Source organism: Macadamia integrifolia, chromosome 7, assembly GCF_013358625.1.
Source record: "Macadamia integrifolia cultivar HAES 741 chromosome 7, SCU_Mint_v3, whole genome shotgun sequence".
NCBI lineage: Eukaryota > Viridiplantae > Streptophyta > Magnoliopsida > Proteales > Proteaceae > Macadamia > Macadamia integrifolia.
The window spans coordinates 4,996,819-5,023,370 of NC_056563.1; the positions used below are offsets into that span (position 1 = coordinate 4,996,819).

The 26,552-nt window shown below is 38.6% G+C and overlaps 4 protein-coding genes and 1 long non-coding RNA gene across 8 annotated transcripts in view; 3 read left to right on the forward strand and 2 right to left on the reverse strand.

Moving 5' to 3' along the window:
* Positions 1-3,710, forward strand: part of LOC122084067 (F-box/LRR-repeat protein 15) — a 17,323-nt gene extending 13,613 nt beyond the window's left edge. The window contains exons 14-17 of one of the 3 annotated variants that reach the window (XM_042652101.1): positions 723-1,189; positions 1,285-1,348; positions 2,015-2,073; positions 3,200-3,286. In XM_042652101.1, the coding sequence (XP_042508035.1) occupies positions 723-1,189; positions 1,285-1,348; positions 2,015-2,041 (558 nt within the window). In that variant the 3' untranslated portion in view covers positions 2,042-2,073; positions 3,200-3,286. Of the gene's footprint in view, positions 1-722; positions 1,190-1,284; positions 1,349-1,994; positions 2,074-3,199; positions 3,287-3,380 lie in introns of those variants that run through there. The other 2 variants (XM_042652099.1, XM_042652102.1) reach the window with 2 other exon arrangements.
* Positions 3,711-7,102: 3,392 nt separating this feature from the next.
* On the forward strand, positions 7,103-7,886 carry LOC122083812 (auxin-binding protein ABP19a-like; the record flags this gene model as incomplete). Its single annotated transcript, XM_042651714.1, is given in 1 exon segment — positions 7,103-7,886. A coding segment is annotated over 1 exon segment (475 nt), but the record flags the coding sequence as incomplete, so codon positions are not given.
* A 2,408-nt stretch (positions 7,887-10,294) lies between these two features.
* Positions 10,295-16,173, reverse strand: LOC122083806 (protein WEAK CHLOROPLAST MOVEMENT UNDER BLUE LIGHT 1-like). Its single transcript, XM_042651703.1, has 6 exons — positions 16,002-16,173; positions 15,563-15,767; positions 15,259-15,472; positions 13,769-14,253; positions 13,223-13,662; positions 10,295-12,527 (listed from the first exon to the last, which is right to left on the reverse strand). Exons 4-6 carry the CDS (start codon positions 14,211-14,213, stop codon positions 10,647-10,649), a joined length of 2,766 nt encoding a protein of 921 aa, XP_042507637.1. The 5' UTR covers positions 14,214-14,253; positions 15,259-15,472; positions 15,563-15,767; positions 16,002-16,173; the 3' UTR covers positions 10,295-10,646.
* Positions 15,883-16,549, forward strand: LOC122083813. The gene is made up of 2 exons (XR_006141728.1): positions 15,883-16,071; positions 16,170-16,549. It is a non-coding gene; the product is annotated as an uncharacterized LOC122083813 (long non-coding RNA).
* Positions 16,550-17,618: 1,069 nt separating this feature from the next.
* LOC122083808 (O-fucosyltransferase 35-like) lies at positions 17,619-26,437 on the reverse strand. 2 transcript variants are annotated; one of them, XM_042651707.1, is made up of 10 exons: positions 25,569-26,437; positions 23,425-23,553; positions 23,257-23,329; positions 23,074-23,144; positions 22,890-22,978; positions 22,210-22,342; positions 21,501-21,733; positions 19,103-19,579; positions 18,139-18,335; positions 17,619-18,030 (listed from the first exon to the last, which is right to left on the reverse strand). In XM_042651707.1, the coding sequence occupies exons 1-10, from the start codon at positions 26,073-26,075 to the stop codon at positions 18,026-18,028; spliced, it is 1,914 nt and encodes a 637-aa protein (XP_042507641.1). In that variant the 5' UTR covers positions 26,076-26,437; the 3' UTR covers positions 17,619-18,025. The 2 variants fall into 2 exon arrangements, with proteins under 2 accessions (XP_042507641.1, XP_042507640.1); XM_042651706.1 differs by having other exon boundaries at positions 17,619-18,335; positions 25,569-26,436.
* Positions 26,438-26,552: the final 115 nt, after the last annotated feature.

Here is a 26,552-nt window from a genome sequence, read left to right on the forward strand (position 1 = left end):
AAAAAAAAAAAAACCAAAAAAAGGGGGGGGGGTAATTTTAATGTCACTGTCAGCTCACCAAGACAGCATATTCTGAGCTTGACCACTAAAAGTTAATTTTATTGTTTTTGCTCGTGTTTTTATTTTTTATTTTTTATCATGTAGGTCAAATGGCTAGTAAAGTCAAATTTCTGCTGCCACAACCCCAATTTCTGCTACCACAACCCCAATTATCAGATATTTGAGTTCCATTTATTATCCAAAGGGATGCTGGTGGCAAAATAACCATTGTGGGGTTGTGCCGGGTGCAGCCCGATTGGCTGTTTGCGTTACCCCCGGGCAGCTTGACTGACACCTTCATTTGGTGCACAAGTAGCCCTTGTCCCCCTCCTCCACTTGTCAAATTTCAAGCTGGATGGAGTTTGCCTTGGGGCAAAACTAAGGGTTTGAAATAGAATAAAAAAGTCAGCAAGTGGACTAGAAAGGCTCAAATTGCAGGACAAGAATTCCAATACAAGGTTGGTCATATGATGTGTTTAGAGCACCAAATTTGACATGTGCTATCCAGTGATTTAGATTGGTCGTATCCTTCCTCCATGCAGCTTAAGTTTAGGAGCCCTTTGAGCTCGGCCCCCAGCTCAATAGCTGTTTTGCTTCATCTGTTTTGTTGGTTCGGTGAATGATTCAAACCGTATGTAATGAATGATAATATTGTTTGGGTCTTTTCATTTCCATTTTTACAGGTATTGAAATTGCAAGCATGCAAGTATCTGACAGACTCTTCTTTGGAGGCTCTTTATAAGGAAGGTGCTCTCCCAGCCCTTCGTGAGCTAGATTTGTCGTATGGGAGCCTTTGCCAGTCTGCAATAGAGGAGCTTCTTGCTTGCTGTACACATCTGACCCATGTGAGCCTGAATGGATGTGTGAATATGCATGACCTGAACTGGGGTTATAGTGGTGGCCAGCTTTTTGAGTTATCCAGCTTTGATGACTTATCTGCAATCTGTTCTTCAGAGATCATCCAGGAGCCAATTGAGCAGCCTGTCCGTTTACTGCAGAATCTGAACTGTGTAGGGTGTTCAAACATTAAGAAAGTTGTCATTCCTCCAAGGGCCCGTTGTTTCCATCTGTCATCATTAAACCTATCTTTGTCCGCAAATCTGAAGGAAGTAGATGTTACTTGTTCCAATCTGAGCTTTCTAAATTTGAGGTGCATTTCTTCTTTCCCTGTTGACAAGCTTAACTTTTGCTAATTTCTGCTCATATATCTGCTAATTTTTTCACCTATTGCTTCTACCTTCTCAGCAATTGTTACTCCTTGGAAATTTTGAAGCTTGACTGTCCAAAGTTGACTAGCCTCTTCCTTCAGGTATTCGTTTTGTAAAACTCAGCTAAAACAGTTGGTTGCTTTTGGGACCAACCTGTGATGCAAGAAATTACGAAAGTGGGCTTATTTTAGTGGAAATAAGCATGGGATTGGATTCTTTACATGTTGGGGCTTTGGCCCAGTGGATTTCCATTGTGATAGGCCTAAAATAAGGGTAGGACTTATGAGAACAGGATTTTTACTTTATTATTTAGTTTAAGTTGGAATCCTAGTTAGAATAGGAGTATTTTTTGTCTTTTATTGGTTAAGTAGCTATTTTGTTTACTACTTGGCATTGGCTATTTCTAGTCATGTTAGGAGTTATTTTGAGCAAGGATAAGATTTTGATCTCGAGGTAGTTTTGACCCAGCTCGAAGCCCTGAGATATGGGTTGAAACCATTTATTTTTGGGGGAAAATTCGACATTTCATGGGCTGGTCAAAAGACTCAGAACTGGTCCAAAGTGGTCGAAACTTGGTATTTTTAAGTGAAACTACTGAAATGTGCGAAATATCATTGAAACCAGTAACATTTTCAATTCGACCCATGGTTTCGTTTCGACCCATAGAGAAAAGAAATATGATTTTGAGTCCATATATCTATGTATCCAGCCATTAAGGAATACAAATTTATGATATATAGCTTTCAGTTTTCTTGAAACTTCTGCAGCTGTTGATTCAGTACACTTCCTGTTGATTCTATGGTGTACGTGATGGATTCCTAGCATGGTTAGTTTCTTTCTTCCTATCTTCCTTTCTTTCTCTTAATCACAGGTGACAGGGCAGAATTTTCTGTTCTCTGTACCCTGCGGTATATCTGATTTTGATCGAGGTTGAATTCTCCTCTGTTGAAATAGCATGCTAGTTACTGTGTTCTGTTTTGGCTCTAAACTAATGTTTTACACTGCCTTCTGAAGTTCTGTTGTCAGTTCTAAGGTTTCTTGTTGATGGATATTGGTTTTAGTTCTGCTGGTCTTTCTCCCAGTCGCATGATGATTCTTCTATATTTCTCTAGACTTGGTCCAACTTCTGCTGGCTGATTCTGTTATTAGAATAGACTGACAGAAGTTTTAGTATGTTCTGAGATTCCTAAGTTCTATTATTTAAGTTATCCCAATTCTGGTTTTGATTCTCTATTTTTGCTTCCATTGTGAGCTAGTTTTCTGGTTTGGAGACTGGTATGCATTAACCTGGTTCTTATTCCGCTATAAAGTATGTAATTTTGAAAATTCTCGAGTGTGAGAGTTATTGATCAGAGATATCTCTTGAGAAGGGGGGAAAAAAACCTTCACTATATGAAAGATGCGTGGCAATTGTCATACATGTTATGGCCAAGATATCTCGTGAAAAAATATTCTTAGTGTTTGGATGCTGCTTGATCATCCAATTTGTTTCTTTTGTTTAGATGGTTGTAAAATTTCTCCTTGATGGATATCCAACTCTTTTAGAGATCTACTTGCATTGAATTTGTTAATGGTTGGTTGGTTGGTTGGTCTTGACTAGAAACTTTTGTCTTCAATGCCCTGTTGTCTTCTAACTTTTTGTCTTACCTTACCTTTAACCTCCCAATCGTGGTTGTCGGGAACTCAGGATGTGTTCTATTTAGGCTGAAAAGGCAAAATCTCAAGTCTTACCCAGCCAGTGAACCCACCCCCAACAAAAAGTGAAAAGAGAAAAAAAACATAAATGTAGTTTTACCCATCCAATTTATTTCTCCAAAAATTTGCGTCTAGGCTGTTCAAGAGCTCTTTTTTTTTTTTGGGCATGTTTCATACCCGCTTCTGTTTTGTCATCTACCTGTTTCTAGCTATAATTTCTAAATTTTTTTTTTCTGCCAACATCGGTTGTTTGATAGTCGTGTAGCATTGCTGAAGAAATTGTGGAAGCTGCAATATCAAATTGTAACATGCTTGAAACTCTTGATGTCCGCTTTTGTCCAATGGTAAGCCTTCCTTGTGGAGTCATTAGATCACTCCATTGAGCATGTTTCTCCTACCTTTTTTTGTTTACTTTTTTCTCTGCTTCTTGGTTAACAGATCTACTCTGTAAACATGGGAAGGTTACGTGTTGTATGTCCAAGTCTCAAACGCATCTTCAGTAGCTTGTGTGCATCATGACGTGAACCAGTGTTTGTAGGTGAAATTATTTGACATTATTATTCATGTCCAGTGCAGGTTTGTAGTCCTCACTAGTGACAATTAGCTTAGTAATTGTCTTCTGTAAATAACCAATTCTCCCTTGTTCTGTTTGTTTTATGGGGACTGTGTTAGTTTGTTGAGACAGAGTTTACCCCGGCCAGTTGTGGACAATGAAAATAAACCATGTTTAATATAAATATAACCATATTTATTGTTTGGTTCTCAGAATTATAGGTTGTGACTTCTGGTTCTAATCTTTGAATGGACTGATGAATCCGTTTTTTACACACTTCCGTTAAAGTCAATATGAAGGCAGGCTAAAAGGGGCATGTACAGGGACAAAGGAGTCATCTCATGCGAGGAAGAAAGAGAGAGAGAGAATGTGCTAATGTAGCCTCCGCAGTTGGCTCAGAGAACCTTTTCTCATATATCATCATGGGAGAAAGAACCCTGCTAAGTTGGTGTTGTTCACACCTAGATGCAGGTGGGTGCAAAAATATCACGCTGCCCCCTGTTTCTATGCTCTGAAGATGCTTCCATGTGTCATTTCCATTGGTTCCGGTGTTGCCTATATCAGATTGGTAGGGTTCTTTTTTCCTTTCAATGTTAAGATTGATTGATTTTTTAAAAATTGCTCCATGTGCAAGAAAAAAAAATTTTTTTTTTTTCAGTGAAGAGAGACATTAATACATCATTAGTGTCGCCATGATCTTTGTACTATTATGTTTGTTTTCTTCTTTTCCTTTTCTTAGCTTAACATAGTCTTCACAAAGAGTCATAACTCTGACTAACGCATGGAGGTGTCCACTACGCCGGAGTTGTCCAGGCTTTTTAGTTTGATAGTCTCTTCAGAAACCAACTGTGATTAGGCCCGCTTATATTTGTATTTTAGTCACTCTACCCGTGAGTTCTTCTTGTCCAATCATCCAGAGTCCATAGGCCGGACCCTACCTTCCATCATTTTAGATTCTAGTCTATACATAAAAAACAACTTTCTCCACAGATTGGGTCGGTTCCTACTCCCTAGAGTTGGTAAAACAGTTTAAAAGTTTTTTTCCCCTCATTCTTCAGCACTTCCACTCTCTCTCTTTGGTTTTTTGGTAATTGGGAGTAAAGCTCAGCACTTCAATAATATAGTTTTTCTTGTACTTAAATCTATAAGACTTAAATCAAAAACTCCAACAAACCAAAGATATGGGTAATCTATGATTTTTCTTTTCGATTCTATTTTCTAGGGGTTCCATCCTCCGAATCAATGTTGACGTAGGCCATTCCTGTGCTCAGTTCTGAGTTCTTAAACCCTGGTACTAGAGGAAGAAGCTGCTTTGCAAAGGTGTTATGTATGCCCAAATTTAAATGCTTTGCTACATCTGTAATGCAACCAAGATCTAGTTTAGTTCTGGCGTAAGACCACCAAAAGTCATCTGCATGATCATATTGATTTGATCAATTTAATTGATTCAATCTTTGAGCCAAGACAAATCTAAAACTCTCATCCAAGTTGTCTTTGGCAAGTTGCAAGTCAATTTCTCTTTGCTTTTTAATGACACTAACTTCATACCCATATGCTTCAAGGCCTTAAAATATTATAAATTGGGAAGATTTTACTGGGCTAACCTTTTTAAACAGTGTGAACAACAAGACAATTGGGCAGTTGGCATGGACTATGTCAGTAGTTTTCACTTGATCAGAACAATATAACGATGAACCAAAAATTCCAGACTCATCATACACGGGTCTTTAGTCTAGACCACAAAGAAGATCCCAAGGAGATAGGGAATTCCCAGGATCCACAGAATTTTTGAATGGTGATCATCTTCTGAAGTAGTGTCCAAAAGAGAAGACTTGCAGAGACACCTTTTAGCTGTCATATGCCTTATTTTTTTGGATTTTCTCCTCTCTTTCCATGGGCTCATGGACCACCAAATATGAATTTTGTCTGTGCGGAGGTTCATCTCTATCTCCCTCTGGTGAACTCTCTTAACACACACACATAGGCTCGTAATTCTCTACTTAATTATCAAATTTACAGGAATGGTGTACTCTGTTTTCTTGATGTATGATTCAGTGGTGTAGTGTTTATATTGCACAATATTCTTGAGTGACAATCTTCTTCTTTTTCACTTCACTTATCATTCTTTGGGTTTTGATTATCAGCTGAAGCCTCAAAAGTATATATTAAGTATAGTGGTGACTAACTGGATATTCCTGGATTGTATTGTCAGGAATTAACAACGTAACAAAACAATGATTATCAAAAGAAAAATGTAAAAGAGATCACACACACACAAAACATAGATTTATGTGGTTTACCCAAGATAGGCTATGTCCACGGCCGAGCGATAACTAGAGCTTTCACTGTTTCGATGAAGAAATTACAAAACTCTAACCCACACATCTCCTTACAAGATCAGTCCTCTAAATAGTATGTTGACATGTTACAATATAGAGAAATCTTAATCCCTAAAAGTTAAAAATTACCCCAATATAAACGACTCCCAAAAAATTTGGTCGGTCCTCTGTCCCCCCATATCCCTTGGCAAGGGAGCTGCTTCCCCCTTGCATCCCCCATGGCCTGCTCCCCGGGTGAGCGGAACTGCCGATATTGGGGAAGAATCACCAGGACTTCCTGGATTTAACTGTAATCAGGCTTAACCAATAACATATATCCCATATCATGCATCCCCATTAATGAACTATTAACCAATTCACCTGAACTGGCTATTGACACTCAAATGAATTACTTCATCAAATGAAGTATATAAAGAGAATTTAGTTCAACAATATCTGCAATAGTAAAACTAAACAAATGCATTTCCAAATGATCCATAAATTAATGAGTATAGCCTTGGGAACATTGTAAATTGACCCTTCAAAACTTCATTAATCTTTCTTTTTGTTTTTGGTTTAGGGTAGAGACAAAACTTCACCAATCAAATACACAAATTTGAGTGAATTTATGTTGAACCTACTAATCCAAATGTTTGGTTTCACCTAATGAACCAAATGTGGATTGGACTATTGACTTGAAGTGAATAGAAGATTCATAGTTCATTCACCTTACTGTTCATATAATGTAATTATAAATGCTCTTGCTGTTCAAAACTTCAAATCCATTTTGGAACAAAAAGAGAGTTTTTGTTTTATATGAAGAGAAAGATCCGGACCCCCCACCAGCACAAATAATTCACATGCTTCACAGCTCAATTTTCGTCCTTTCTTTCAAACTCATTGGACTTCATTCACCATGAATGTAAATTCTGCATGGGCCTCTCTCTCTCTCTCTCTCCCCCTCACTTTCTTCGCTGCCTCACATCAAAAGTTGCAGTAACCACTAACCAAGAAAGAAGCCAAGAATTTCTATATAAGTGGAACCAAATCCCTACCCAACCTTACTACAACCCCAAACACACACAGCCACTCAAACACAAAATCTGATACCTCATTGAAAGTTGAAAAATGCTTTACATCTTCCTCTTAGCTCTCCTCTTCTCCTCCTCTTCTTCACCTTCTCATGGTGCAGTTCAGGACTTCTGTGTAGCTGACTACATAGCCCCAGAAGGCCCTGCAGGTTACTCCTGCAAGACGCCAGCCAAAGTCACTGTTGCTGACTTTGTTTACAACCTCGGCACGCCTGGTAACACATCCAACATCATTAAGGCTGCCGTAACACCGGCTTTTGCCGCCCAATTCCCCGGCGTTAACGGGCTTGGAATTTCCCTGGGACGTTTAGACATTGCAGTAGATGGTGTTGTCCCTTTGCACACCCATCCCGGAGCTTCGGAGGTGCTAGTGGTGGTACAGGGCACCATCTGTGCTGGATTTATCTCTTCAACTGCTAATACTGTTTACTTGCAGACACTAAAGAAAGGGGATATCATGGTTTTCCCACAAGGGTTGCTACATTTCCAGGTGAATGGAGGTGGGAATGCGGCTATTGCTTTTGTTAGCTTTAGTAGTCCAGTCCCTGGTCTCCAGATAGTGGATTTTGCTTTGTTTGCTAATAACTTGCCTTCTGCGCTTGTGGAGAAGACAACATTCCTTGATGATGCTCAGGTAAAGAAGCTCAAGGCTGTCCTCGGCGGTACCGGCTAAGCTCTCTCTCTCTCTCTCTGGATAATGGAGATTCTTCTTTTCTTAGTCCCCTCCTCCACTTCTTCTTTTCCTTCAGTTTCCTTCTTCTGCTAGAACTATAAGCATTCTCTTCTGATCAATTGTAAATGTGGACTGAGTTATCCCATTTGTTCTCTAGTCTAGAAAATCAATTAGGTGTAACCTTAACAAGTACCGTCCTTCTGGTAGAGTTGAGGTTAATGAGCCAGTGATTCTTCTAATCAATTATCAATATATGTAAGAGTTCTTAATTTGTTTCTTTAAGAACATCAAGTGATTACTTACTTGCAATTACTTATTATTGCTATTAGGTAAATTGTTAAAAGTGAGAGCTTAGAACCACAAGCTTTCATCAACCAATGTGTCTTTGAAGCTGAAGCCTAACTCAACTAAATGCTAATGTAGCTGGGAGACAGAAAATTTGGATTATCCTAATAGATGACCTTCTTTTCTTTGGGCAGGAGAGCACTGTCTGGTTGCATGGTCCTTGCACCGATGTGAGGGTTAATGAGAGCGCGCATAGAGTCTTCAACATGGATGCAGATTTTTTTACTGTAAGAGGGTGGGATGGTAATTTCGTGCAGTATTATGTTTGGGAAGAGAGCAGGATCCACATGACCTAGGTAGTATTCTTTTTCTTTTCCATTTTTCTGTGGGAGGGTGAGGTTGGAGTTTAAATATCCCAACATATAACGTTGTCAATTTGCTTATGTTCTATGGCACTCTATGCTTCAAAAAGGGCAGAGGTTTCGCACGGTGCCAGAGTGGTCTCACACCAATAAGCTATAGGCACGAGAGAAAATATTGCTTATTTAGAGAGGGAGTGAGAGATTCACTGGTCAGAATGAGATAGCACCTATGGTGTGTTCCGGCGAAGCACCGGGCTGTTGGTTAGGAGCATGAGACGTGAGTCGGCAGAGGGTTCACACAAGCCAGGGGATACATACAAGTCTTCCAGATTGGGTGAGAATGTGGGAAGGAATACTCACACTGGTGTTGTAGTAATCTTTTCTCCCTAAGCAAAAATAGGATAATTAATCCACATAAGGGTCCATGGTACCTGCCTACATACATTTTGGTTCAGAGATGAGAGATCCATCCCAAAGATGTCTACTAATTATTTCCACAGGTTACCAAAAAAAAAAATTCTATAATGAAGGGTGGGAGTTAATCATGAGTCATGAATACATCGTCCATTCAAAAGGAGTGAAGGAAACTTTGTCTAAACAAAAATGTGATGGTTTTGTGTGTGTGTGTTTGGGGGGGGGGGGGGGGGGGGAGTGTTCACTCTTGATTTGGGCTTGTGGGTTGTTTTCTTATATCCACGGTCATGATGATTTTAGTAAGAAAATAAACTCTTTTAATATTTATATATATATATATATATATATAACATAATTGTGCGACTTTGAAAGATGGCGTGGCAATTTTAACCATATTGCACATTCTTCTTTTTGTGGGCTGTTCTAATAACAAACACCCAAAAAAAGGCATGATTGCAAATTGTCGATGTATTTGTGCAGCTAGGTATAATACATGGAATTATAGAAGCTATTAAAATGAAAAAAATTGTCCGTTCATGTTTCCTAGGATAACGGCATTTTCTGTAAGAGAATGAGTTTTGTCATCTAATTGTTCCATATTGAAAGATGATGTGACGATTTCAACCATATTGCATCTTTTTATTCCTTTCTCTCTCTCTCTCTCTCTCTCTCTTTCTCTCTTTTTTTTTTTTAAAGTAAAAAAGGTAGAGGGGGGAAATAGATAACCACTAGGAGCTAGGCTCGGACTCAGGATTTCCTAGTGAGTATGGGCTTTTTGCGCAGAACAACTCACCAACTGTGTTAGATAGTTATTGTCAAAATTCCTTTTTCTTTCCCTTTTCTAGACAGATCCGGTGGCAGCCACCCAAATAAATGTCATCATTGAGAATCGTCGAGGTATTTGTGCAAATAGGTATAATGTATGAAACTATCAAAATCGAATAATTGTCCATCATGTCTCCCACAGTAATGACCTTTTCATAAGTAAATGAACTCGTTTAATATTATATATATATATATATATATTTAAAAAAAAAAAAAAACTAATTTTTCCATGTTGGAAGATGATGTGGCAATTTTGACCATATTTGCATTTTCTTATTTCACTTTTCCTCTTCCTTTCCTTTACCTGTCTCTTCTGATGAAAACCACCCATGAAGAACTCTTCATTTCTTCATGCAATATCAAACTCATAGGCATTGCTAACATGTTTATGGGTTGTGTCTAAATGGATCAGATGGTATTATGTAATAACCTAGATGCCATGGAAGCAGATACCATTTTCATTCAATTTTAACATTTCCCTTCGGATCTAACTTGATCAGTTTATGATTGCCACTGTACGTGGAATAAAACTATACAATTATTTCAAGATCAAGCCTGTCCTAGAATGATAAAGTGCATATTTGGGTAGGCTTCCAGGGCTTGCTTAGGTGCAATCTTTTTATTTCGTTTGAAATCTTTACCACTTGAAGCCCAAGAAACCCAACAACTGAAGCTTCCCAATGAAATAATTCCATCAGATCCAACAATGAGGGGGATGATATTGAGGGTATATACCATTTGTGTGAGTTCTAATATGTAGAAACTAGGGACAACCTTCATATATGCATGATAAACAATTGGGGTGGGGGTGGAGGAAAGAAAGGCTTTGGGTGAGAAATAAGAATTGGGGTCACTATTTGGTAAAGCACTACCAAGAATCCAGTAGTCATCTGTTCCAATTTCAGCAAACTTATCAATCTTATTACATTACAGTACAAGCTAATAAAGCAAAAGAAGTTGTGTAACTTATTGTCTTATCTCAACCATCAATCCCAAAATCCGTGTGAAGAAAATCTCTGAACAGATCAACTTACCATATGGGATCCTCACCAGGCTACACTATACAGAAATCCGGTGGATCAACTTCAGTAGTTTGGATCCCACTTCGGGTTCAAAAAAACCCCGAAAAAGAGAAAGTATAGACACAACAACAACAACAAAATATGTGGCACAAAGAGGTTAGTTATGAGTTTGATGCTTGTGCTTTCCTCCTGGCCAGAAACATGACAATCCGTGGAAGCAGTGATTTCCTCTTCCTCTTCACCACCTTCACTGCTGCAGTAGGATCAGTCTCCAATTCATTTCCGGGTAGAAAGGCCTTATGGATTGGAGCATGATGCACAGGCTCAGAAGCATGTATTTCTCCAATGAAGTTCTTTTGTTCTCTCAAATCCTCAAAGCTCCTCCTTGGACTTCTTGTGGGGTTTACAACCCCTTGACCAGTCTCACCAGCTTTCCGCCGTTTTTCATGCTCTGCTCTCCACTTCCTCAACTCTTGCTCTATTCCTAGCTTCCCTTCCTGGGCCTTCTCAGCCTTCTCTGTCGCATTTCTCAGTGCTTTCTTCCTTGCCGCCATCTCCTTATTCACTTCTTCCAATTTTTCCAAGCTCTTAAACTCCGACTCCTTAGCCACTTCTACTTGGGCAATGGCTGCTGCTATCGTCATGCCGGCCTGCTCCTCGGCCTCATGGGCTTTCTTACTAAGGGCATAATAGTCCTCCAAAGAAAGTGTCACGCCAGCATTGGCATCCTCACCCTTGTTACTTGTGGTTGATTCACTCTCCTGCAATGCTTTGACTGCTGCAAGTGCCAACCTCTCCGATGCCCTGGAAGCTTCAATCTCCTTCCGTGCTGCATGTAATCTGATCTCTGTGGTAGTTATGCTAGCCCTGGATAGCTCAGCTTCCTCCTTGGCCTTCCGGAATTCTTCACGAGCAGATTGAGCAAGAGATTTGGCCTGATCTGCTTCTTCAGCTGCTTGCTGTAGCTGTTTGGGAAGCTCCACCATCTTCTCCCTGCCTTCCTTGTCTTTCATTTGAACAAGAGCTAATTCAGCCTGAATACTATTCACATCTGCTTCAAGAGAGGCAACAACTATTGATGCCATTCCTTCTCTCTGCTTAATGGTGGCAAGGGCCGACTTTTCCGTTTCAAGTTCTGACTTGAGAGACAATGCTGCAACCCTCAAACAAACTACTTCCTTTTTTGTTTTCTCAATGTTGAGCTTCACATCCTCAACCTCTTTCTTGGCTGAAGCTACTGTCGATTGTGCATCTGTTTGCGTGTCCTTCATTGAGTGTTGTAACTCACCTTGCAAATCTCCTTTTTCCACACCAGCTTCTTGGTTCAATTTGGATGCCTTGTAAGCTTCTAATTCGGATTTTAGATTAAGTAGCAAGGTTGACGCAATATCCAATTTTGATTTGAGATCCTGTACAGACAGAATTTGTTGGTTCAGTCTCTGTAGCTCCTCCTCTGCCTCCTTCAGTTGCTTCTCCCAATTGAGATAATCTTGCTCTCTGGCCAAGGCAGCTCCAATTCTGTGCTCCTCCGCCTCTAAATGTGCAGCATGTGCAGATTCTAAAGCTTCTTTTGCTGCAATCAGCTCTAGGGTCAGATCCTCCACTGTCTTCTCAACTTCCTTGGAGGCAGAAACAGTCTCCTCAGCTCTCTTTACAGCCATGTCCTTCTCAGAAACTAAGGAAGCATATTCGCCTTTTAGTGCTTCCAACTCATCTTTCACTGATTTCAGTTCTACAACTGCAGCTGAATACCTGGCTTTAGCAACCTCAAGTTGTGCCTTGGCTGCAACACTTGCCTCGTCAGCAATTCCTTGCTCCATTTCTTCCACCCTGAGCCTGGCAAGCTCAGAGTCCTGTTTTGCCTGATGCTCTTCAGTTTGTGCTCTTTCCAGGTTAAGCTTTAGTTGTTCTATGAGCCTCTTCGTGCTATCAAGATCCTTTAGTACTTGGGCCTTTGAATCTTCAGCAGCCTCAGACTGTTTCCTGTATTCGGGAATCTCTTCTTTTGCCTTCTCAAGTTTTTGTTCTACATGCTTCTGCCTCTGCAAAGACAATTATGAAATTTAAGATTCTCTCTTAAATGGAGATAGTGGAATCCACCAGAAATGTAAGCATTGATTTGGAAACACTTGTTTCTATAGTTGGGGTGGCAAACTCCTAACTAGAAGACAATTGACCATGCGAAAAAGCTAATAAGTACCACTTGATTGATTATTATGGTAAGACATCAGTATTTTCATTGAAAAAGTCACCTCAGTATCGAAAGCATGAAGTTTTCCCTGTCAAAGCCCTTATTAATATCATAAACAGGTAAGAGCACAAACTCTAATCTGATGAATGCTATAATAAGTAGCTCTAATTGCCTTTGAATCTGCAAACATGATATGGGAGTCCTAGAGAGATCTGCTTGATACAATTTGGGTCTAGAAGAAGAAACAGCAAGCAATACCTTTTCTTTCCTTTTTTTTAGAAGTGAAATATCTAATATTATTTGCTTCAAAGTTTTATAAATTAGAAAACACTAACTAACAACAACAACAACACAACTAAATGGGGTAAATTAATCAAAAACCATTGTTACTACCAAAATGGTTTGTTTTTCTTACAGACAAATCTAAACTAATGAAGAAAATTTTTAAATGTTTTAGGTATCCGAAAAATCTACAAACCATCAAGATTACAGTTGAATCTATGAAGGAAAAATGAAGAAAGCAAGCGTCATAGAGAAACTTTGTACCTCTACAGCCTGAATTTTATGGGCTTTCCAATCAACAATTCCTCCAAACTTAGAAACAGCTTGTTTAACAGATTCGAAAGGCGCTGCAGTATCAACAAGGCCTCTGTGTGCATCAACCTGTTTTACATGTGGAGAAGCATGCAGATGCTCTGGCCCTTTATAGCTAATATTTTCATGCTCTGCAAGGAGCTGACCGAACTCATCAGACAGCCTAACGTGATGATCATTTTGAGAGTCCTTAACTTCACCAGAGGCAATATAAGGTATTGATACATTGTTAACTTGAACATCTTCACTGCTAACAGAACTGCAGTCTTCAGGTTGCAGTGAAGCATCACTAGGTTGTCCTCTTGAGGTGTATGATGAAGGCGATGGGATAACTTCTGAGGGACCAGGAACCATCATCTCTACTTTGGGCTCTATCGTTTTTGGACGTGTTGCTGAACAATGAGAAGCATTTCACATAAATGCATGTCAGAATATATTCTTTCACATAGATCTGATGGCCATACTGTCCTCCTAAGCAACCTGGTACAGTTTGCTTACCTTTTGGTTCTACTGTTTCTGAATTCTCTTTTGGACTCAATGCATCCTTGGCTGGTACTGTACAATCAGAAGCATCCTGCACCATTGCAATTTCAGAATCTTTTGTCACAGTGCTATAATGGTTAGATTCTGCTTTCGAGGTATCTGGTTCTGTAGCTTCTGACGTCCCTGTTTCAGTTTGCTCAACTTTAGGCTTTAATATCCCTTGATTCCTTGTTGGAAGTAGTGCATCCAGGCTCAGAGCTCCAGATTCAGAACCATCTTGTATAACTGCTATTTCAAAATCTTCTACCACAATGCTCTGTTGATCATGCTCTACTTCTTCATTAGCAACTGCGGTAGTTGAAACTTTCAGTTCAGTGTGTTCATCATCTTGCAAAGCTAACGACTTCAATGGAGAGGATTCAAGAGGGAAATTTTCTCCTGCAGTTTTTGTTTCCTCCATAGCGTTTGGTGCTAAGGGGTCCTCAATGAGTTCTTCGAATCTGTTAAAAGTGAACAAACATAAGTTAGTATCTTTTATATCACATCTCCATCTTCCAGATAAAAATGGAAGCATTGTTAACAGCACATTTTGTTAAAAAAAAAAAAAATCTGAGATTATATCATTCTGGTTTTTTACCTGAATAGAAATTCTTAGCAAATTTCTCATCAAGAAAACTAAAATAGGTAATTATTTTGTTTAGAACTTCTTTTAATTAGTTTTTGCAAAAAAAAAGTGGACTGCAGAACAATTTTAGGAAGTTCAAACTGCATTTCTTAAAGGATAATTTTTACGTAATTGTGATTCGTTAGTTTCCTCAATACTATTTCAATCTATTCAACGGAAAAAAAAAAACAGAAAATCCAGAATTAGGACGCAGGATTGTACAGACACCAAGAAATGTCCAAATCCTTTACTGGTATTCAAACAAGATGAACAGGCACACATACAAACACAAAATTGCAGCTTTTATATGCCCTTCCCTCAGATGGATGAATGCCTTTATACAATCCAACAGCTCAACCATAAATCAAATTTGTCAGAAAGACGAAAACAGAATCTGTCCCGATCTCAACCTTGTCCTACCTATCGAGAACACTTCTAAACTTGTACTATTGAATCAAAGCTCGCAAAGGCAATCAAAATTCAAAAACCCTTAAGGACATAAGTATACAACTGAATAGAAATACATACGTCCAAACTTGTCAGCTCAAAATTACATAATAAGGAAAACCAATAGAATTAAATCGATGAACCCAACTAAAAATAATACAGAGAGACGCAAAGATTTCATAGAAATAACATGCAGAGGGGTGCAACAGAGAGTTCTCACAAAGGAATATTAAGAAACAGAAGGGTTTTCAGTTGTTTGCATATACCAAAGATGAATCTCCAGAATCCTCAATTCTCATATATGATGCATTAAAGATGGATATGAGTACGATAACCATTTTCTTAGGAACAAAAACAAAGAAAATTTGGAGGGTCTAATGGACTGGAGACTGACCTTCGCAGATCAAGCTTCGCGTTGCAAACAGCAGATTCCGCCGGCGATTCGTCTGCTTCTTCTCGCCGGCGTCTGATTCTTATCTATCTACGATAGTGATCCAAAATCCACCAGACCCAGAAGTCGGCGACGTGAATGGACTAAGAGAACTTTCAGCAGAAGAGGATAATAATAATAACTTATGAGAGGTCTGAGAGGAACGGTGATCGTAAAGCTGGAAAATTTAAAAAAGATGAAAATTATTATTATTAATTTTTTTTTTTAAAGGAAGAAATTGCAGAAAAACAGGGGATAGGGGAGGTACCTTTGATCTTTTTGATTCTTCTTCTTTTACTAAAAGAGAAGGAAAGGAAGAAGGTTTGAGGATTTGAGCTGTCCAAGACAGAGAGAATCACAGATGACTCTCCATGGCCCACCTTCCCTTGTGAACTGTGGATTGTTGTTGAAGTGAAAACCAAAACGTCATAAATGGGTATTGTCCATTTCATGTGGGATCACCACACACCGTCCTATAAAAGTGAATCCAATGTCAGAAATTTTATAAAAAATGCCATTAGATTCTATCACAGTGAAATGAATTCTTATGAGACTTTCAAATTTACTATTATTTTTTCTCTCTCTCTCTATACTATATCAAGGGAAAGAGAAAGAGCATAGCTTGCTAAAATGAGTTGATTAGTTGACTCCTAGAAGTCTAGTTCTGCAATTGAATCCTAGACTCCAATCTTCATGCATAATTTTACCTGATATGTGCATGAATCCTCCCCAGAGAAAAGCTTGACACCATTTACTCCCTTAGCTGTCACATCCTAGGTAAGAATCTAACCACTGGACTTCATTACAGAGTGGACTTGATTCTCTCAACTCTACTATGACAGGAAACTTAATCATTTCATCCTCACTTGATATAGGATCAAGCTCGCTTGGGAGGCATTGCAGGATTCAGATCAGCACAGGATGAGTTCCTCTTGCAGTCTATCGAGGATCCCGTTATGTGCCAACATGGGTCACTCTCGTACAGCTAAATCGGTTCTGAGCAGCTTCTGTGTTTGTGGTATTATAAGTTCTCAATTGTGAAGTGTTTTTTTTATTTATAGCATTTGTTAGTTAGATTGTTATGTTAGACTGTTCATTCACATGGCTTTGATGTTAGACAGTTTTTATTATTGATGGCCCTCGAGGGCTCATCAAGGTAGACTCTCCTTCTTCATTGAATCTACAGTGTGGCTTATTTCACGGATGTATTGTTTACATTATCATTGAATTCAATTATATTTTTTTAACTTAAAAATTTATAAAATTATTGAAAATTCAACTTTGTCACATTCGAATCAAAATTGCTTCAGCCGTTGAAATACAAGCATAGAAATCCTATCATGGTGGACATTATATGATATTAGAGACCTCATATTCGATTGATCCAAGAGGAGGGCTTCTCACTCAATGGTTAGACCAAAAGACTGAGGCTGTGTTTGGTAGGCAAGAGAAGAAAAGAAAAAAGAAACTAGGAAATAGAAGAAAAGAAAAGAATAGAAAAAAAAATAAAATGATAAAAAAAAAAAATATGTATGTTTGGCTACCATTAGAAGAAAAGAAAAGAAAAGCTTTTGTATTTTTTTATGTTTACTTGTGTTTTTGGTAAGATTTTTTTATTTTTTGGCAAAAGAAAACTTCACAATTTCCAAGGTGAATTTTGAAATTTAAAAAATAATTTTCCCTTGGTTCAAGACATGCCAAGCACAAAGAGAATTTTCTTAAACTTTTTTTTCCTGCTGATTCAAAAGAAAAACTATATAAATTAGTAATGAAGTGCAGACCAATTACAGATAGAGTATTTTTAATTCATCTTTTCTTTTCTTCTATTGGCTACCAGACACAGCCTGAAAGAAGCCTCTATTTGGCTTTGAAAAGGCAAAGGTTCAGTACCTTTCACTCTAGTTTGGAAAGGAACCAATCCCTTAAAAGTCAATATTTCTTTTGCATTATTCAAATATAAAAAAGCCACAGGCACGAGTACATGACTCTCATGCATTGTCACCCTTTGATTATTGGGCATCACTTCATCATAATGCAGCCACTCATGTCATCCCACTAATATTTTCTTTCCCCTTCAATGGTCTTCCGCACCACCCACCGGCCACCACTTACATGAGAGGAATCAGTTATCACCATCACCTTCGAGACTGCTAAGGGCAGCTCCAGGTAATTGCTGATGCAGAGTAGAGGCCTCATAACCTTTTTTGTCACTACTTTAACCTCTTCTATTTCATTTCTATATATGGTTTTGAGTGCTGTGTGCTGTGTGCTGGGACCATATTTCTTCATGAAGTAAAAGCAGAAGAATCTGAAATCATTTCATCTGGAAAGCGGCTCAAGAATGGTCATTTTTCATTTTTATCGAGCTTTTTTTGTTTTACATGAAGATGAATGAACACAGCCCAATCAGTTTGTGCCATCCCTTTGTATCCCCAAGCAAATTACCCAAGTTACATTAACAGGATTACACAACATACACAAAAAACACTCCACGTGATTGCTGCATGTTGTTCTGCAGTTTTCTGGAGCTCCAGCTTTAGTATGGTGTCCTGTTAATTCTTTTGGGATTTATCAGCACAGCCATCGCTTGCTCCCAATTGATTATTATGTATGAAACATAATAACCTCCTTCCATTGCGTCAATTCAACCTCCTTTCAGATGATATCCCAGTCATGACGCATTTTGAATCAAATGTAGTTGATAGTTCCTTCTAGATGGCATTTGAGCTCGTCACACTGAAAAAATATATCCGCAACCATGAAAAAAATTCTTCTGGATTTTCTTGGCTTTGATGTGGTTCATGCCATGAAAGAAGATTGCAGCTCATCATCTTAAACGCTTACTTGTCGAGTGACTTTCACATATGCATCCTGGAAGAGGGTTTGCATAGAAACTCTCCTCCAGCTTTGGAAACTCTCCAGGCTCCCTGAGATATGGACCTCCAATTCGTTCTTTATGAAGCTTTTTCACTTTTGAACTGAATTTCTTCCAAGAGATCTTTCCTTCATCAAGTTCATCAACAAGTTTCACAAAATTCTGCCTGCATTAGTTACAAGATATAGCAATATCAATATAAAATATCTTCCAATGAGAAAAGGGCCAAGAGAAACCACTGTACTAGCCTGCAAATTGACAATATTTTGTGAATATACATAATTAAGTTTCAAAAATGCTCTCATGCATTGCATCTTTTTACCACAGAATTAGTTATATCATCTCCAAAATGACAATCACCTATTAAGTGGAAATTTCCAGCTATACCAGAAGTGTATATAGATAATATGTCCTTCAAATACCGAAAAGCGCTATGTTGCAGATTCACAACCCTGAGTTGAAAATCTCACTTGTCACCAAAAAATATCTCCACCCACCAATTGCAATTAATCCTGAATATCTCATCTTTCCTAATCCTGAATAACCTATCAATAGCAACCCAAAAATTGCTAACTAAAACAAAAAAGTGGACATGTCTTCTCAAAAGGACCTCCCCCACCAGTTTTCAAAGGGCAATGCCACTGCAACTCAGCAAACAATCACACATAAAAATAGCTACTCTTTTAACAAAATAATTTATTTTTGATGAAAATTGACACAATTAATAATGCTAAAGCAACCATCTGGTCATAAATTTTCCGAACCTTTTTCAACGTATACACCAAGTGTAATTGACCCTAATTAGATTGTATTTTGTGGTTCTGATACCGTAGATGAATGCTATCACATTATTGTACGGTTATCCACTTATCCATTTCAAGAGAAAAATGACTAGTATAAGTGGGAAAGGAAAGAGTTAATTAAGAATAATACCTGTCTGGGCTGATGGTTTTCTTGAAGCCCTCAAAGCGTCTATGACCTTGCACAGCCTTTGCCATATTCCCATCGTACGTGTAAACAAACAAATCACTCTGAAGGGCAACAACATAGTCCAAACCTGCGAGCATGTTTTGGTGATTTCTGAAAGGGTTCAGCTCTTCTTCCATAGAGAGGGTACTATGGGAGTAGATGTTTGGAAAATCATCCCTAAGAAATTGCATACTTCCATTCCCATAAGCTTCCCCAGCTACCAAGTAAATCCTGGTGCTTGATGGGAAACCTAAACCTCTAAGCAGAAGGGAAGTCTCCCTTGGAGTCAATGGGCAACCCCCAAGCTTTCTCCTCTCGGATCCATCAATTTCCTTCTCCTTCCAATGACTAACTTCATAACGCATCCTCCGGAGCTCCTCATCTTCCTCCGCGGTCAAATTATGACTGCAGCCTGTGAACGCCAGCATATCCTTCTCATACCTTAAATAGGAATAGGAAAGAGGTCGGAAATGAGCATGAGATCTGTTCCATCTTACAAGCTTATTTGTTTTTGCATATTTAAGCAAGTAGCATCCAATGTAAGTCCAAAAGGGAGATATATAAGTCAATAGTTTATACAATGAACAACAGATGCAAAGATGGATTGAATTTTTTGGGAACATTACATGCTATTTATAATTCATTGCAAGTGCAAAACACTTTAACCAGGTATCTTTTTGCAGCAAGTCATCAACATTTTAGAAACATTTGTCATCAGAAAATGGTCTTTGATTTTGAAGCCTTTTCCTGACAAATCAGTCATACAGCTTTATCACTTGAATCCTAAAACAGTCATACATCAGAGGTTGGTACAGGCTGCTTGTACACCCTTCCCAAAAAGTTACAATCTTCACAAAAATTTTCATGATTTTTATATGTTCTTTCATTGTTTGCTTCACTTGGGGATGTATATCACTCACATTTTTTTTTTCTAAAGGTCCGGAAATAATATATTAATATATTAACTATTGAAAAGGATGTACAAAATTAACATCCAGGCATACCCAGACAGACAAACAAATACAATAATGATTTGTAACTCCACCTTCAGCATTGCCATCAGCAGAGAAAAAAATCACAAAAGGAAATAGAAATTAGCTAACAAACCGAAATCTGGGTCATTCTTGAGCATCCCAAGAAACCTTGTTCCAAACAAAAGTTGGGAGGTTGGTCGAAAAGAAAGAAGACCATTGTCTTGCTGCCCATTTAGCCAAAGAGTCTGCAACTGGATTTGCTTCTCTATAGCAATGTGTAATCTTCCAAGAGTTGGAGGAAAGATGAGGCCTGAAAAAGAGCCACTGCTGAAAGAATGCCCATGGAATGGAGTGATTTGAACACACATCACCATAGAATAGGAGTCACAAACAATCCATAAATTCTGGAGACCATTTAAAACAGAGAACTCGGCTACAAACTTCGGACACACTCCCAAGTATTCCCCAAAGCAGCAAAGTGGTTTAACAAAGCCCATCTTATTCTTGGACTGTTAATTATGAAAAGCAACCTAGATTTCTTTATATGTGACAGATGACTATGATGTAATTTATCCTTATAACATATCACTGGGCCCTTCATTTTTTTGGGGTGGATGGGGGAGGGGCAATAGTTCACTGGGTCTGTTATGTCTTATCAAACTGATTTTGATTCTGTGAATATTAAACAGTTCTAACATGAGAATTGCAAAAAGAAAGAGAGAAAATAAAAGAGAATATCCTGCCACTTTGACTTCATCACCAAATGCCTACTTTCTGGTAATTTTGATCATCTTAACTGAGCCAATCAACTCAATGTTGGACCAGATCTGAGGCTCAGCCTGAGGTCCTAAACCCAAGCCAAAACCAAATTTAATTCAATAACAAAGAATGCTAATGTAGCCCAAAGAAATGTTGTACCATAGAGGTAAACCACTGGATCTTGTACCAGCATTTCAGAAATACGGGATTCAACAGCCAACAGCAAAGGTACACAATAATCCTAGACTGCCATAGCTTCAATTGATGCTAACCCAATTCACTTGACAAGATTGCCTCAGGTTAGGCAGGACTGGTTTGTGTTAGATCCATCAAGCATGTTCAATTTATTTGCAAAGCAACACTCTAACCGCTGGGCCAACAGCTTCAATTCTTACATTCTTTAACAGAAATACGTATATTATAATAGGTAATACACACGTCGTCAGGCTTGGGCTGGGTCAACTCAACGAGTAAACATGCAAGCCTATAGACTGAATGCCCCAGTTCAGGTTTCAGCAACTAGTTATAAATTACATACGTATTGTAACCTCAAAAGCCATTTTTTTTTTTTTGGGGGGGGGGGGTTGGGGGGAGGTGCATGCACAGGGGAGAAACCTATCATAACTTACCTTAAATGGAGAGCTATATAAGGGCTTCCACTCTCTTGCATCCTCGAAACCAACGTGTTCCCAAGTTCTTCAATTGGGGCTGAATATTTCAATGCCCTGTAGTTCACATGACACCTCAGCTTTTGTATGTAATTTGGCAGTCCATGATTGGCAAGTCGGGAATCAGTATGAGTGAAGTACAGAACTTTGTGCTGCTTCAGAAGTGGGAGGATCTCCGATTTATAATAACTGACCTGAACAAAAGCAAATGGCCCTATTTATGTTTACTCTTAGAGAATGTAACAAGAAGATGAATAAACAGGATGGAGTGGTGGCACCCAAAGTCATGGACGCTGACGCATCACCTCTCAACACCAAATGTTTAATTGGAGCATGTGGTCATGGATGGAGGTCGTCTGATGGATTTCCAATCTCCTAAATGGCAGTACCCGAATAAGTGCATTAGTCAGACGGTCAGAACCATCTGAATGATGAACTCTTTCAGAATATTGTGGATACATCATTTGGAGTCCAACAGAATCACCTCCCACCCCCCACACCACCCCCCCCCCCCCCCCCCCCAAAAAAAAGTATAGAGGATTGTATTTGAAGAAATCTCAGGACAACCCAAGATTAGTTGTGTCAATGAATTGTGACAGGAAAAAACTCAATTTTTTTTTTTAAATAAATAAATAAAAATTAAAATTAAAATTAAATAAATGGTTTTTACCTTTGACCAGGATATTGGGGTCTTTGTCAAAGGTTCCATTCCAGCATAGTCAGGCGGCAACGTGTCAACTATGTGGACATCATCTTTCAGTCTTTCTATGAAGTGCTTCCAGTCAAAAAGGTCTTTGAAGCCACTGTATACAATAAAATCGTGAACAAATCTATTAGGTTCTGATTAAATAACTAGACTGTTTACCATTTAGAGATCTTATGGACCTCAGACAGATACACGATAAGACATATGAAGCTGGAAGTATGGAAAACTGATAACTATCAACTGAAGTTTTGTAAAAATAGTCACTAGAGGAGGGGATCATCATAGAAATATAATTTTGTTTAATATGAGAAAATATCCAAGCAAATTTAATAGATCCTACTGGATAATTATTACTAATGAAAACCATATAAGCTACGAAAAATCAAGTCTGACATATTAAAAAAGAACTACATGAGTCAACCTACAACTTGAGTTTGACTTATGTTCACACTGAATTGGATGTCTGAAAATTTGAGGATGCGCCAGATTTTCCTCAACATGTTCATTGACTTTGAAAAGAATTTGAATAAACCGTAGATAATATTGGCTGAGATAACTTAATTAAAAAAAAAAGGAGGAAAACTTTCTTTACACAATTAGATTGAATGACTTAAATCAAACCCAATAGTAAGTCACAAAGGAACCTTTCATCAGCCCAGAAGGAGGTGTTATCAAGTGAGGGTAGGACGAGTGTTGCCTTCATGATCTTTGCAACAGCAACCATATCACATATCTGCACTCCAAAAATATTTATTAATCAGTAAATAGTTAATATTAACATTGTAATAGCATCCTATCTGAATCAACAGAATAAAATAATAACCAGACCCCAAATCTCATCTGATTCAAGCCTCCATTTGCATTTACAAGAAGGTAACCATTTGTGTTAGCATCCAGCTCTGCAAAAGAGAAAAGTAAGAAAAGGACAAAGGAACAGAAATAGAGAACCTCAAAATCCTATTGAAAAGGATGCATAAGGATAAATATGGACCTAAATTTAAAGTTGCTTACTTTTGTGACCCTTTGGATGGTTGATGCACTGAATGAAATTCTCACTGTTGGGGTTGGACCAAATATCTGAGTACTGAAAGAGGGAACTCAATCACTCAAGCAACAGATGTACTTTCCAAGCGACAAGGCAACAATAAATGTGTCACAAAATCTGGATCTAAGACTTACTTTAAGTATGTTGTTTTGGCTGTCAACTACACCCGATGCTACCATCATTAGAGTTCGTTCAACATCACTTCCACCCTCCCTTTGTACATATTGATGAGTTTGACCAATGATGGGGGTGTCAGACAAATCCTGATCAAAGAGCAAAAGAAATTAGGTCAAACAAAACAAAATAATTTATCCCTCCCCCAGCAAGAAAAAAAAAAAAAAAGCCTGAAGATAAGTAGAATACAAAGAAAGGATAAAACAGAGGCATGATGAATACTTAAGTGATCAGATTAAAGTGAAAACATGCTTCTGGCAGATAAGGATATGGCAGAGGCATTGTTTGGAAAATGATTTCCTGAATTGACTCATGGAAACCAATACCCATGACTCAACTCATGGTTGCTACATCCTTGGTCACCGGAACTTGATAATACAACCAACTCATTGGTAAATTAAGTTATGCGATCATGCACAATGTTTTTAGCATATGAATCCAATTAAATATTGAAATTTGAAACAAGTAAAATAGATCTTATAAATATACACGGACAGCAGAATACAAGCTTATCTTTTTTTTTTTTTTTTTTTTTGGTGAGAGAATACAAGCTTATCAAAGAAGCAGTAGACCAGTCCCAAGAATCACAACTAATAGAAAACAGCCTCAGAAATACTGTTCTCCAATTCCACTGTCTAGAGCTTTATCTTCTTTCAAAAAGTAAGCCATAGGACTTCCCTCACAAAATCAACCTCTGTTCTTCTTGGTCATTTTGTGTCCATTTATACTGTAGAAAATTTTAACTTGCATTGCTAAATCACCCCTTATGGTTGGTGCAGCTACTGGTCTTAAGGGCACATGAGCAAACCAAATTTAGTTTGTGTCTGGACCTGGAGTTGCAAGACATTCAGTTTGAAGCTTGTATATATTCTCTTTGCATTGGAACCAAAAGTGAAACACTGTTCTGTCATGATAGAGAGCTCTTCAGGAAGGTTTGAGGATTGGAGCTCCTGGAGCTAACTGAATTGTTGCGCTCAGCTGTTCCATTTATGCAGTACCTACCAATGATACTTCAATTTCCATTTTTGTTGGTTGGAGTTTGGGTGGAATACAATTTGCTTAAAGGGTAGAACACCAGCCCCTTGCCCCCTCTCCCTCCCCCCACCAAGCTAAGCCATTCATCTCCAATCCATAGTTGCAAGAAGGTTTCAACAATGCCTTTCCAAATAAACTTCAGTAACTTCTATTTTATGGAGAAAACTCCCAGCTGTTCCATAGTAGGAGCCACATAAAGCACTCATTTTCCCAGCTCCCAGGCTCCAGAGAACTTGTATGAGCAGATGACAAGGAATGCTTCTCCTATTGAAGTAATTCAGTATAAACAATCTAAAGCACAACATACTTTCATAGAACCTCCACCTACCCATCCCACCTCCCAACCTCAGTTTCAGGGAATAAAAAGAACTATACAACCTTCTGGAGAAAAAAGGGAAAAAGAAAAATGAAACCTTATTAATCATAGAAAAAGAAAAAAAAGCTACAAGAGTAACAATTGGTCAGTTAAGCATTAAAGCCTTCAAGGTTCAAACTAGAAACTGTAAACCCCATCTCGCCACTCCCACCCTAATGAAGCCTTGCTACCTCTTAAAAATGAAAAAGAGAGGAGAAATTGATCACCTCCCCTACCCGCACCCCCCCCCCCCCAAAAAAAAAAAAAAAAGCTACGCAGACCCAAGGTTTATATTGAAAATGATGGGGGACCAATGCTTAGTCATTTTTAAACTGCAAAGTTATCCATGTTCAACAATCATGAAGATAAAACATTTCAATGTCTTTTATTACCAACTTCCAGAAGAAGAACTCGTTCCCGTTTTTTGAAATTCTTAATTATTGATCACCGTGGAACAATATTTGGTTGAGTACCCCAAACAAAAGAATAATAATTAAGGGTTGAAGTTTGGGTGGGAATGGGCGGTTAAACCCACCTACAAATTGAATTTAGACAGTACATTTTAAATTTTCTTGCTTTCTCGTATATAGTTACACTAGGATCATACAATCAGTATTGAAGAGTAAAGCAATAGAAGCAAAAACAATGGCTTCAAACTGGAGGAAGAAGAACAAATGAAGCAGAAAGTTGAATGTTGAATAATGACGGACTAACCACATACGGCCCTTCTCGTTCAACAGAAGCTCCAAACCACCCGTTTGCACTTATCTTCAGAATACCCAAGAACAAGCAGAAGGCACAGAAGACCAAGAACATCCAATGTCCCAGCCTTCTCTTCTCCCGAAAGCCCAAATCAACAACAACAGACCCAACTGGCTTCCTCAGAAGATTTGGGTTCTTTCCGAAGAAAGAAGCAAGACCCCCATGAATTCGCTGGTTCTGATTGTGGATCTGCTTCCTCCCAGAAGGTGAGTCCAACTCCTCATGCAAAGCCGAGTAAATTAGGATTTCAGATCTCGGGGAGTTGAGTTGGAGATCTATCTCATGTTGGGTATTATGGCTGTTACTGCCATTGTTGTTTCGCTTGAAGGACTGGGCTCTTCGAGTCATTGGTCCCGAAAATCTTGGGCTGCTGACGCTCTTAGAAACGGCATCACTGTCGCAGTGCTGTTGTTGTTGTTGCTGCTGCTTCTGCTTCTGCTTCTGCTGCTGCTGTCCCATACCCAGACAAAAAGATCGGAGCCAGCATTAATGGCAGACGAAGTGATTGGTGAGCATCAGTATAACAGAACCACTTCCAAGCATTTTTTGCTTTCAGGGTTTCTTTGTCTGACTCCAATACGGTTACTCCACCCACCTTCCCTTCACCATAACAGATCCACTCCAGTGCTCATCTGATCCAAAAAACTAAAACTGGGACAAAATCTTTCGTCGTAATGAGCCATGACCCAAGCATGTCTGACCCTGATTGCAAGAAAGGAATGCTTACTTGTGTTTCCTATTGGATATGGATCCGCAGACTCGGTATTTAATAATTTAAACCCGTGGACCAGTTCCCAGAACGGGAAACAACCTAACTTAAGGAGTTTGGGTTTGTTATGGGAATTGAGTAGTATAATAGTGTTCTTGTTCATAGGGTTAGCTAGCTTGAGCCAAATCAAACCTAGAAAAGCCTGAGTGGGTTCGTTGGATTGGGTT

What these genes read in the sequence shown, in the direction of transcription:
- LOC122083806 (XM_042651703.1), bottom strand. Translation starts at nt 14,213, where the DNA reads ATGGAGGAAACAAAAACTGCAGGAGAAAATTTCCCTCTTGAATCCTCT. An exon ending in AGAAACAGTAGAACCAAAAG is followed by an intron (nt 13,663 to 13,768) that starts GTAAGCAAACTG and finishes CTCATTGTTCAG; the next exon opens with CAACACGTCCAAAAACGATA. An exon ending in ATAAAATTCAGGCTGTAGAG is followed by an intron (nt 12,528 to 13,222) that starts GTACAAAGTTTC and finishes TTGTCTTTGCAG; the next exon opens with AGGCAGAAGCATGTAGAACA.
- LOC122083808 (XM_042651706.1), bottom strand. Translation starts at nt 26,075, where the DNA reads ATGGGACAGCAGCAGCAGAAGCAGAAGCAGAAGCAGCAGCAACAACAA. An exon ending in CCATCCAAAGGGTCACAAAA is followed by an intron (nt 23,145 to 23,256) that starts GTAAGCAACTTT and finishes TCTCTTTTGCAG; the next exon opens with AGCTGGATGCTAACACAAAT. An exon ending in CCCCAATATCCTGGTCAAAG is followed by an intron (nt 21,734 to 22,209) that starts GTAAAAACCATT and finishes GCTTTTGTTCAG; the next exon opens with GTCAGTTATTATAAATCGGA.